Source organism: Chiloscyllium punctatum, chromosome 3 (genome assembly GCF_047496795.1).
Source record: "Chiloscyllium punctatum isolate Juve2018m chromosome 3, sChiPun1.3, whole genome shotgun sequence".
NCBI lineage: Eukaryota > Metazoa > Chordata > Chondrichthyes > Orectolobiformes > Hemiscylliidae > Chiloscyllium > Chiloscyllium punctatum.
Genome location: NC_092741.1, coordinates 39714696 through 39728068, shown reverse-complemented (window position 1 = coordinate 39728068; position 13373 = coordinate 39714696). Strand labels below are relative to the sequence as shown.

Genomic DNA, 13373 nt, shown 5'->3' with positions numbered 1-13373 from the left:
GGTAGTGAAGAAGGCTAATAGCATGCTGTCCTTCATAACAAGAGGGATTGAGTATAAAAGCAAAGAGGTTCTTCTGCAGCTGTACAGGACCCTGGTGAGACAGCACCTGGAGTACTGTGTGCAGTTCTGGTCTCCAAATTTGAGGAGAGACATTCTGGCTATTGAGGGAGTGCAGCGTAGGTTGACGAGGTCAATTCCTGGAATGGCGGGATTACCTTACACTGAAAAGACTGGAGCGACTGGGCTTGTGTACCCTTGAGTTTAGAAGACAGAGGGGATCTGATTGAGACGTATAAGATTATTAAAGGATTGGACACTCTGGCGGCAGGAAACATGTTTCTGCTGATGGGTGAGTCCCAAACCAGAGGACACAGCTTAAAAATACGGGGTAGACCATTTAGGACAGAGATGAGGAGAAATGTCTTCACCCAGAGAGTGGTGGCTGTGTGGAATGCTCTGCCCCAGAGAGCAGTGGAGGCCCAGTCTCTGGATTCATTTAAGAAAAAGAGTTGGATAGAGCTCTCAAGGATAGTGGAATCATGGCTTATGGAGATAAGGCAGGAACAGGATACTGATTGAGGATGATCACCCATGATCATAATGAATGGTGGTGCAGGCTCGAAGGGCAGAATGGCCAACTCCTGCACCTATTGTCTATTGAAACGCATGTTTTAGCGGAACAACCTGTATCGACAAGATTCACCTCAGAAATTCACCAAAGATCCTGAGATAGCACCTTCCAACTCTGAGATCACTTTCCTCAAGGGCAGAAGGTACATGGGAACACTACCTGCAAATTCTCCAAGTCACTCACCAACCTAACTTGGAAATATATTGACATCCCTTCACTGCCTCTGGGTTAAAATTCTGGAATTTCCTCAGAGGGCATTATGGCTCAACCTACAGCATATGGACTGCAGAGACTCAAGAAAGCAGCTGACCAGCATCTTCAACTTGGACAGGCAATAAATGCTGGCGAGCTAGTGATGCCCATGTCCCATATGCAAATAAAATTTGTTGAAAAGCAACCAATGGTTAACTTATTTTTAAAAATTAGCAGTTGCAGGGCAAATATATAAAATATTACAAAACTGAAGTGGGCTCCAATCTGTGTATTACATTACACAATTTTAAGTAACTGAGGAGACGGTAGCATCATGGGTGTCATCGGACCATTAATCCGGATGTCCAGTCTAATGCTCTGTAGAGTCAAATCTTGCCAGACAGCTGGTTAAATCTACATTCAATCACTAATTCTGGAATTGAATTGAAATGTAATGTAATGGTGAACCATTATTATCCCCCAACCATCTGATTCACTAACATCCTTTACAGAGGTTTTGAGACCATCGCTATTTTTCTTTTATTTCTCGCATTATTTTGGAACTGACACTTGAAGCTGAGAACTGAACTTTGGTTCTCTCCTTCCTAAAACAAAATGCTGTTCAAAGACAGATATTTGCTGTTGGCAACTGGCCTGAAAAGATAATGCGATGAGAACACAATGGATAATTTGGCACTTCGTTGTTGTATATTCAGGGATTGGTAGCTAGTTGGATGTTGAATTTGTCAAACAAGGGAGGTCTGTCCTGGCCAGCCAATCACAGAGAATGTTGAAACAGACAGACAAAACATATTGAGAGACTAGGTTTTGGACTACAACAGTTTTCCTTTGGAAGCTGCTGGACTGGACTGGGTATTATTTTGGTTTTGCTCTCGCGAGTTATTCTCTAGTTATTGACTTATTGAAGTTCTTTTCTCAGAACCTTCAGTTCGTAAGGAATGGAGTAAATTGTCTTCAGAGATCTATTTAAATCCTGTCTGACCAAGACTTTGGAAATCAAGCAAGCTACACAGTCACATGTGCCTCCAAAACAACCAATTGATCAACAATTTCATGAAGGCCTATGTTCAATGTTGAAACAGTTATCAAACTGGTAAATTATGATTCTTTTACTTTATTTAATGTACCCCTTAAATATGCCTATTTGTCGGTCAGTGAGAGAATATATTCAAAGAAGATTAGACTTAGTTTGTAGATATTAATTAGATTGTCATGCAGTTTATCTGTATTCCTGCTAAAGTTACATTCTTGCTGAAGTCATAAACTTAGTCTCCAAGATAGGAGACTAAGTTTATGGTTAGGACAACTGAGCAATTTTGAGGGTCATTAAATGGTTCAAGTTCAGTATGTTGTGAATCCATTGATACAGAGGCTGATTTAGTTTGGCTTGCTATCCCTTACCTGGCCCATATGACTCTCGATGTTCTCTGACACTTAACTGCCTTTTGCGCTGGGCTGGCAAGCTCCTCAGATCAAGGGTGATTAAGAATGGGCAACAAATGCTGGCCTTGCCAGTGGTGCCAACATTTCACAAAAACATTAGAAAAATAACTGACATTTAACACTTTGGAATTTAACTTCATAAATGTATAACTTATAGTATCAGCTAAGTGAGTCATAAGTCCATGATTAAGAAGCAGTTTTAAAATATAATTTCCTGCAGTCCAAATATAAATGAGGAATTTACCTTCAACATATTGATACATTGAAATATCAAACAAAGCAGTTAAGGAAGTCTGCCAGTTTAATCTTTGCAATGTGCTAAAATTGACAGATTTTCAGCTGGGCATTGGAACAAAGTGAAAGAGAAGAAAGAATTTATATTCCTGGTTCTGTATTAAATATATCAATTTTGGACAAGGATAGACTTAGTCTTTGCTATGATGTCTCAATATATCGAGTCCCACAAGAGTGACTAAGGGTAATAACCTAGTGGTATTATTGTTAGACTATTAATGTTCTGGAGTCCCTGGTTTGAATCCTGCCACAGCAAATGGAGGAACTTGAATACTAATGCTCTCTAGGAAAGGAAACTGCCATCTATACCTGGCATACAGATCACTCCATAGTCACAACAATGTGGCTGATTCTTAACTGGGCAATTAGGGATGGAGAATAAATGCTGGCCAGGACAGTGATGCCTATATCCCAGGAATGAATTAAAAACAATGCAACCCAGTAGAAAAGCCCTTCGCGCATTCAAAAAGCCTACAGCTATCAGACATTTTTCTTTATTAAAATACACTGCCCAGCAAGTTATTGTTGAAGAAATGAGATATTTCTTGTACACAGGATGCATTGAAGGAGTCAAGAAAACCAAAAATTTGGGCAAAATTTAGGGAACAAGTCAATACATTATAATAATTAATTTATCCCATAAAACTGCAAGCATTTTTAAAATTGGTAAGTATAAAGATGCTGAGTTGATTTTGACAACTGAGTAGCTGTCAATTCTGGAGAGGACTGAATAACCTCAAAGTAACAATCTAAATGAATGCTTACTTTCAGAAAATAAACTTATTTGTACTTCCTTAACATGAAGGCTATTAGCATAGTTTGCTTAAGACAACTGCCACAATCTCTGCCACCTAGAAGCACAAGGACAGGAGATGTATGGAAACACACCAAGTCAACGTACACCAGCCTAACTTGGAAAAACATTGCTGCACTTTCATTGCCGCTGCAAAATCCTGGACTCTGCCTTCCCAATAGTCCTGTAGGTGCCTCTACATGCCAAAGACTGCAGCAGTTCAAGGCAGCAGCTCACCACCATCTTCTTTTGGGGAACTACGGATGAGCAACAAATGCTAGCTAAATGTCCACAATGCATGAACGAGTAAAATATAACATTGATTTTGAGTGAAAATGTGCGATGGCAAAATGTGGCTAGTGGAGCAGTTTCTGTACTTTCCAGTATATACACTCATTTTATTATGCACACAATAATTAAATGACTAGTTGTCCTATTGCTTCATACCAGAAGAGGAGATGTCTTTGTTGGAGCAGGTATGGTCCTTATCAATTACTATAGCACCAATAACCTCAGTTTTGTTTGTTTGTGGAAGTAGTGAATCAGAAGACATACAGTAGAATAAGGCACAGATTGGATCAAATTCAGGGTCGGGCTCCAAATCACGTCTTGAGCGAGCATGCAACTCCATACTCATGAGTACAAGATACTGCACCTGAAAACAGAAACAGTTCAGAGATAATGTAGATTTCCCTTAATTTATTCATCATGAAATTATAGTAAGCATAGCCGAAGCAAAGGGTGTAAAAATCCAGAACCAAAAACACAACAATATGTTGGGTATACTGAGCAGCATCTGGGAAGACCAAAACAGTTAATATTTCAGGTCTGTGACAGAACACTACAGATCTGAAAACACCAAGTTCCCCCCGAAGGCATGCACTATCCTGATTTGGATATATACAGAGTCATTCCTTTAGTGTCACCGAGTCAAAATTGTGAATTCCCTCCCTAATTGCACGGTTGGTCTACCTACAGCACATGAACTGCAGCAGTCCAAGGTGACAGCTTACTACTGCCTTCTCAAAGGCAACTAAAGATAAGCAATAAATGCTGCCCAGCCAGTGATGGTCACCTCCCAGGAGTGCATTATAAAAACCTCTCCCTCTCCAAGGAGGCTATCAGACCTGCTGAATGTTTCCAGCATTCCCTGTTTTTTTATATTCCCTCCCTCCCCCCGATTTCAGGCATCAACAGTATTTTGCTTCTGTGTAGAAATTCTGATCTTTAACTTTGGTTTTAAAACAAAATTAGGAAAACCCTCAAATTTACAGCACATTTTCCAAAGCTGTATGTACTTTTATGCAATAAGAATTCTAACATTCGTAAGTTTGAGTTACTCAGCAACAGCAGACCTGTCACTAGTGGAGAATCTCCTAGAATTGATCGTCAGGAACAAAGTGACAGATGCTTATAAAAGTACAAGATGATCGGAGAGCCTGTTTCGATTTAGGCAGTAGCTGACTAATTTAATTGCATTTTCTGAAGAGGTCACTGCCTTGCTGTCTGCAGATGTTGCCTATTTGTATTTTCAGAAGCAAAAAAAGGTTCAACAGAAGTAATAGAACTGGATTCACTTGTGATACAAGTTCAGAGGTAGGATATATTAGGAATGAAAGGAACTGATTTTTGAATGTGACAGATGGAGTGGCCCAGCGATCTGTACTGAGCTTTTCACCAAAAAGACTTAAATGAAGGATATTTGTACGCTGCATCAATGGGAGGAGAGGCTTATAAAGGCACGCAGGTAAATGAATTGTTAAATGTGGTAGGTGGAGTTCAATGTGGGCAAATCTGAGTTTATGTACCATAAACAAACACCATAAAGAACTGCAGATACTGTAAATCAGAAACAAAAACAGAAACTGCTGGAAAGCTCAACAGGCCTGCAGCATCTGTGGAGCGAAATCTTAGGAAGGAGCACTCTCTCTCTGATTTCTCTCCACAGAATCCACCAGACCTGCTGAGCTTTTCCAATAATTTCTGTTTTTGTTTCTGAGTTTATGCACTTTTGATTAGAGAAAGGCAAATTAGGGCCTTAATCATGAGGGTAATGGTGAAGGAACAAAACTGGAGGAGAATCAAATAGATCTTGACATGCATATAACATCACTAGAAGTTCATGAAGAAGAACGACGACGACGACGGCAACCATTATACTCGCTTTTATCTCTCCCATTGATAGGGATACAAACTGAGGAAAGCATGCTTCAGTCACACGTAGCACTGACCAGAACCCTTTTGACACATTGCATTCTTATGAAGGTACCAAAATCTATAGGTATAGTAACAATAGAAAGAGCAAGCAGGTTGCATGACTTGGTTTGCATACCTTTGATTTTACAATGAAGAATTATCTAATAAGATAGTTGCAATTGAAAGTGATTGGGAAAAAAAAGGTTGATGCTGAGGAAATATTTCAGCTGGTGAAGGGAGGTGGGGGTGACCTCCATAGCAATGGGAGGCAATCTTAAAATTAGAGCAACCTTCCTTTATTTTGCTCAGCAATATATTTTCCTTTTCCTCTCCTCCACAATTGTACATTTCTGGTTTATCTTTAAATACATCTTTGCTTGTTGCATCAGTTTGTACTTATCTGATTATGGAGTTCCACAATCTAACCAGATTCTGGATAAACAATTTTCGTCAAATTTCACAATTGGATTTCTTAGTAATTATCTAGTTACAACCAGTCATTCTGATCTACTGTACAAGTGGAAATACGTTCTCTATATCCATTCCAACAAGTTTGAACTATTACATTTATCTAAAAACAAACCCAATCTGTTCAATCTTTCCTGATAGTATAATACCAATTCTGGTATCATTCAAGTTTGCAACTTCTTAATGCCTCTTTGTTCTTTGCATAATACAGACAGCAAAACTGTTCACAGTACCAACTGAGGTACAACAGGTCTACCACAACGTTTCAAGTCCAACCTTCTAGAAATGAAGCCAGTACTTTGCAGGATTTGTTTTGGTAATTATCTTATTAATTTTCACTGAAGATTTAATACCTCATGCAAAGTTTTTGCCTCCTGGAGGTTTTGTTGGCTGACTTTGAAGCCGTAAGTGTTGTTCAGAGTTGGTCCTTCTATCTGAGACGTGCTTTTCTGAGCAGACTGAAAGGCAAACTGGTTCTGGAAAAGTACACAAACATGGTCACGTACAGTTGTGAAATAGCTTAAGTACTAAAAGCTTTTTTCAGAATAACAATCTTTGCAGTTGTTTCTCTAAATACTTACCAGCTAATAGGACATTCAAGATACTGAATTACCTTAACATAAGATTGATTAACAGGCACAAGTCTGTGGTACTGATGCCTTAAAGAAATTGCATTGAATGGCATTGCATTTATGGGATTTTGTTCCCATCTGCAGTGACCCAACTCCAGATGTTATGTTGATGCAAGTTTTTTCCCTTTGCAGATGGATGTAAAACACATTTAGTTGGTACATATTAATGACCACTGTAATCAATAAAAAGGTGGTTCCAAAGAACTGCAAAGTGTCAGAGCATTAAAACCATAAGCTAGTTACTTTTAAAAGAAAAGAGAATCTTTAGAATGATCATTGTTTAGGAAGATGTTTGCTCAGTTCATACAGATATCCAGATAAATCATAACCACAATTAACCAAGTTTATATGAGGTTTACAGTAACATCTTGCACATGAATCGTACACATAAACATTCACTCTGCTCACCAGACCGGTGCAGACTTGATGCACCTGTCTCCATGCTGTAGGCCTGTGACTGTAGACTATGTCTTGCAATGCCTTTAAAAAAGTTTGTCAAGTCAACAGTTTCATTTCGACCAATGCTACAAAAGCATTTGATAAAATTATTCCCCAAGATTGCTGAGCTCCTATGTTTGACTCGAATTGAAGGGATTAAGCATCTGCACTGATGACTACACTGGGAGCAAACAATGGTGTGCCAGCGCAAGATTTTGCCTGTTAAGACCTACCTGAACATGCGTTTTACACAAATGTTTAACATATGATGGATTTTATGTCTGCAGTGAGGTTTTTACTTTCCAGGTTATGTCCAATATTAACAATTGCTAATTATATCTAATGCTTAATTGACCTTGTGCCAAAGAAATATAACACATTGTTGGATATTCAAATTATCACCAATCAAGTCAAGACAATAATACGAAGTGAAAGGAGACAAATTATTCAGTAACAACTTGAATTGAGTTTTAGTCTCTCTTAGAATGGTGAAAAACAATTATGCCAGTATCATCCACAATAAGAGATTACCCTAGTTATCCCTGATGGTTTCTATCTTGCTTAGGAATCAGTAACAGATGCGTCTGCCCAATGCTGAGGTCCAAGTGATTTCCCATCCTGGTCTGTGGCCTTTGTTTACTTACCCACCACATCCACTTAAGGGAAGAAACAGGAATCAGCAGGTAAAACTTCCACATCTATAATGTGCAATAGGCTCCTAACTGCAGTACACTCCCTGATTTTCACTGTAGATTGGGATCAAGAAAAGTGGCGAGTGTTCAAGGTTGGAGCATTCAGTTAAGATTGATCAGATATGTCAGTTAATTATTGGGTCATGCTACGTTCTAGCTGAGTGAAAGATGTGGGCAGCCAATTTTCAGTCTATAAATAAAAATAAGACATTTAAACAGTGCTTGGCCATACAGAAGTTAAATATTACTGAAAAGAGAAGTTATTGAAGTTGCATTAAATTAGAATAAGATAAAAAGCTTTGGCAACATGACTGTCAGCAACATGGCTGCATCTTGATTTCCTATTTTAGAGATCACTAATTTTAAGTTAGCCCTCGGCAAGAGCAAGATTGTGATTACTTACTTTAGCTTTCCATAATGTAGTAAATGTCTGGCCATCTTGGTGTGCTACATTGGAAATGTTTATCTCCAAAATTCCATGAAAAAAATTATTTTTCTTTCCTCACAACAGGTGCTAGATTAACATTAGCCATTTTCCGAACTGCCAAATCCTGATGACAAACTACAAATAACTATGCTAAGACATGTATGGGTTTAATAAATCCTTTTAAGTTGTATAGCAAATTCAAATGTCTGGGGTGGGGGAAGAGAAGAGGAATTGCACTTTCATGTACACCTAAAAACACTGCAAATGAACCTAATTTTTCATATTACCTTGAGTTGAGTGGTCAGTAGTACTCGCCTCAAGGAATCAGAATTACTTCCTCTTCTCTGACTTGTCTTCTGAACCCTGGGCTCTGAATAGATTAAAAGGATATGTATAATAAACAAAAAGCAAATCACAAAACCAAACGGTTAAAGTTCAGCACAGCATAATATACAGATTAAGACCAGTATTTGGTAGCCGAAACAAAAACGAAAACAAAAAAAAAGAGCAGGAATCGGCTATTTGGTACTTCAAGCCTGCTCCACCATTCAAATGACTGTGGCTGATCATTTTACACAGTTCTTTCCCGCTTTCTCCCCATAACTTTTGATCCCTTTAGCTTTAAGGATGGTTTCCAAGAACAACATTCAATATTTTGGCCTCAATTGCTTTCTTCGGCAGAAAATTCCACAAGCTCATCACTCTCCTGGTGAAATTTCTCATCTTGGTCCTAAGTGGTTTATCCTGTAACCTTAGTATGCCCGCCCTAGTTCTGGACTCCCTGGTCACTGGCAACATCCTTTTTACATTTATGCTGTTTAGTCCTGTTAGAATTTTATATGTTTCTACGAGGTTCTCCTTCACTTTTCAAAACTCCAGTGAAGGTTACCCTAGGGAATTCAGTCCTTTCTTAGCCAGAACAACCTCTCTGGAATGGAGACTCTAAACTACACACAATTCACTAGGTGCAATCTCACCAAGACCTGTACAATTGCAATAAGGCATTCCTGTTCTTAAATGTTCACACTATAATAGGTCAACATACCCTGTGCCTTTTTCACAGGCTGCTACAATCGCATGCTTACTTTCTGCAACTGGTGTACACCACCACCCAGGTCCCATTGTGTCTTCCACTATTCAGATAACCTGCATTCTTGTTCTTGCTACAAAGTTGGTAACGTCCAATTTATTCACAATATACTTCACCCCTCTATTCGCATTCAACTTGTCAAAATTACACTGAAGCATTACTGCGTCCTCCTTGCAATTCATCCCCCCACCCAGCTTTTTAGCATCTGCAAACTTAGGCGATATCATATGTAGCTCCCTCGTGTATATTAATAAACATTGTGAATTGCTGTGGTCCAAACACTGATCTCTGCAGTAACCCAACAGTCCCTGCTGCCACTCAAAATGATCAGATTATTCCTACTCTTCACTTCCTGTCTGCCTATCGCATACCCTATCCATATTTAAATATTCCCACCCCCATACACTTTGCATGCTAATCTTAATTTGTGAGACCTTACCGAAAGACCTCTGAAAGTCCAAGTAAATCACATCTACTTACTCTCCCGATCAACTCCCCAAGTTACATCCTCAAAACATTCCAGTAGATTTGTCAAGCAAAATTTTCATTTCATAAATCCATGCTGATGTTGTCCAATTCTGTAACTACTTTCCAAGTGGTCAGCTATTAAAGTATTTATAACAGACTAGTATTTTCCCCACTACCATATGTTAGGCTAACCAGTCTATAATTCCTTGTTTCCAGTCTTCCTTCTTTTTTTAAAATAGTGATGTTAACAACTTTCCAAACCATAGGAACTCTCCTAGAAGGCCTACTGAAAGATGACCACTAATGCATTTACTATTTCTAAAACTACTTCCTTAAATAGTCTGGGCTGTAGATTATTGACCTTGGGGATTTGTTGGCCTTCAAACCTATCAAGATAAATAAATGAGCAGCAGCTATCAAGTCAAAGGTGAAATCCCAATAAACCTTGCACCAACACCCATGATGCTAAAAGAAATTACAACATCCCTAATGCTGCAACATCACTGACCTTCATGCTTTGTATGGCTCAAATGCTCCCAGGCTTATTCAGTACAATGAATTTTTGTATATCAATTATAAAAAGGTGCCAGTGCAACTTATTTGCTATATCTAGCTGTGTCTAGACATAGAAATATGTTGATAGTTTAAAAAAATTGATAAAAACCTAAGTATATCACTAACTACAGATATAATTTAGCAACTATCAAGCTAAAAATACTGGATCACCAAAAGAATACAGAAGGAGTAGTGGCTCCTGAGATACCACCATCCCTCGTATTCCCTTTACTTTTTTGAAGCCTTCCTTTGAACAAGTCTTGGAAAAATCATACTTCAAAAACTCAATCAAGTTTGTGAGACATCAAAGAGGATTGATGAGGGCAGATTGGTGGACGTGCTCTATATGGACTTCAGTAAGGCATTTGAAAGGTTCCGCATGGGACACTGATGAGCAAGGTTAGATCTCATGGATTACAGGGAGAACTCGCCATTTGGATACAGAACTGGCTCAAAGGTAGAAGACAGAGGGTGGTGGTGGAGAGTTGTTTTTCAAACTGGAGGCCTGTGACCAGTGGAGTGCCACAAGGATCAGTGCTGGGCCCTCTACTTTTTATCATTTATATAAAATGATTTGGATGTAAGCATAAGAGGTATAGTGAGTAAGTTTGCAGATGATGATAACAAAATTGGAGATGTAATGGGCAGCAAAGAGGGTTACCTCAGATTACAACAGGATCTTGATCAGCTGGGCCAATGGGCTGAGAAGTGGCAGATGGAGTTTAATTCAGATAAATGCAAGGTGCTGCATTTTGGGAAAGCAAATCTTAGCAGGACTTATACACTTAATGGTAAGGTCCTATGGAGTTTTTCCTGAACAAAGAGACCTTGGAGTGCAGGTTCATAGCTCCTTGAAAGTGGAGTTGCAGGTAGATAGTATAGTGAAGGCGGCATTTGGTATGCTTTCCTTTATTGGTCAGAGCATTGAATACAGGAGTTGGAAGGTCATGCTGCAGCTGTACAGGACATTGGTTAGGCCACTTTTGGAACATTGCGTGCAATTTTGTCTCTTTCCTATCAAAGATGTTGTGAAATCTGAAAGGATTCAGAAACGATTTACAAGAATGTTGCCAGGGTTGGAGGATTTGAGCTATAGGGAGAGGTTGAACAGGCTGGGGCTGTTTTCCCTGGAGCGTTGGAGGTGGAGGAGTGACCTTGTCGAAGTTTATATAACCATGAGGGACATGGATAAGATAAATAGACAAAGTCTTTTCCCTGGGATGGGGTAGTCCAGCACTAGAGAGCATAGGTTTAGGGTGCGAGGGGAAAGATATAAAAGTGACCCAAGGGGAAACTTTTTCATGCAGAGGGTGGTACGTGTATGGAATGAGCTGCCAGAGGAGGTGGTGGAGGCTGGTACAATTACAACATTTAAAAGGCATCTGGATGAGTATATGAATAGGAAGGGCTTGGAGGGATATGGGCCGGATGCTGGCAGGTGGGACTAGATTGGGTTGGGATATCTGGTCTGCATGAAGTTTCCGTGCTGTACATCTCTAAGTCTATTCCGCATTTTTTTCAAAAATGACAAAAACAAAATAAGTGAGTCAATAAGTTTTGCGTTGGTTATGGGAAAAGAGTTAGAATCAGATCTTTAAAAGAGGTTATAGCTGGGCACTTGGGAAAAATTCAAGGTAATTGGACAGAGTTAGTACAGATCTGTGAAAGGCAAATCATACTTAAATCAATTTATTGGGACTTTTAAACAGTAACGTACTGTGGAAAAAGTGGAGCCTACTTATGTACTCTACTTAGATTTCCAAAAATGCATTTGAGAAGGTGCCCAAACAATGGCTATCGAGCCAAGTAGAAGCAAATGGTTTAAGTAATGTAAAGTCTTAGCAGTGAGAGAAGACTGGCTGGCTAGCTAACTGGCAGAACACGGACCTTTGTTTGGTGTGATCAGTGGAATCCTACAGGAGTGTCTACGGAGGCCTCACCATTTTACATTATGTCAATGACTCAGCTCTTAAATTTGCAGATGACAGAGAGCTAGGAAAGTGTGTTGTAGAGAAGACCTAAGGTAATTGCAGATTTGAATAGGTTGAGTAAATGGGCAGGAGTCAGACAAATGGAGTATAATGTAGGGAAAATGTGAAGATGTTCACTTGGCAGGAAAAATAAAACATACAGGGAGGATGACTGCAGAATTGAAGTGCAGAGGGATTTAGTTATTCCACTGTATAATTCACAAAATGTCAGCATTCAGGTAAGCAAGTAATCAAGGAGGGTAAAGGAGTGTCATCCTTTGTTAAGAAAGAATCTGAATCTCAGGAGGTTTGCTTCAGTTACATAGTGAATTGATAAGATTCCATCTCAAATGCTGAGTTTTGGTCTCCTTCTATAAAGGAAGGATGCAAGTGCACTAGAAACAGTTCAGAAAAGGTTGATATCTGGAATCAGTGAGCTGCCAGTGAGGAAAGGTTTGGTGGATTGTGTTTTTACTTCTCTGGAGTTTAAAAGAGTGAGGGGTGACTTGGGTTAAAGTATATTCAGACTGAACTGTTTTGATGAGGATTCATTTTCTTTTTCTCAAGGCTTTGTGCAACTTTGAAACAATGCCTCTATCTCTTTCAGAGGCAGTCATTGGATATTTTTAAGGCAAAAGCTAGATAATTTTATTTTGTTAGGTCAGGGAATTGAGGGCTTTGGGGATAGAGGAGAATGTAGAATTTCAAACAAATAAAAATCAGCTATGATTGTACTGTACAGGTAGAATGGTCTCATTGTGTCGAATGGCACAATATAATCCAAATTTGTATGTTTCTTTGCATAATGTCATTCAGAAAATGAGCAGTTTCAACTACATTAACAAGACATGATTTCATTCACAAGTCAGCTTTGTCGAAAAGCAGTTCAGGCAGGGATGGAGGGCAGATGAAAAAGTACTTTTTTGACACCTTCCTGGCGCTGATTCAAAATAGTACAGAGAGCATAAAGTAGCCTCATGTTTCCTCAAATGTGGAGTTCTTGGTTATTCTTTCATGAAATGTTTGTACAGCTGACAAGGTCAGTATTTGTTGCCCTACCTCT

The 13373-nt window shown here is 39.1% G+C and overlaps 1 protein-coding gene across 3 annotated transcripts in view; it reads right to left on the bottom strand.

The window, feature by feature from the left end:
* rev3l (REV3 like, DNA directed polymerase zeta catalytic subunit) overlaps nt 1-13373 on the bottom strand; it is a 187291-nt gene that overhangs the window by 49744 nt on the left and 124174 nt on the right. For all 3 annotated transcript variants that reach the window (XM_072551797.1, XM_072551806.1, XM_072551816.1), the window contains 3 exons: nt 8515-8597; nt 6392-6514; nt 3822-4029 (listed from right to left, as the gene is read on the bottom strand). In XM_072551797.1, the coding sequence (XP_072407898.1) occupies nt 3822-4029; nt 6392-6514; nt 8515-8597 (414 nt within the window). The remainder of the gene's footprint in view (nt 1-3821; nt 4030-6391; nt 6515-8514; nt 8598-13373) is intronic.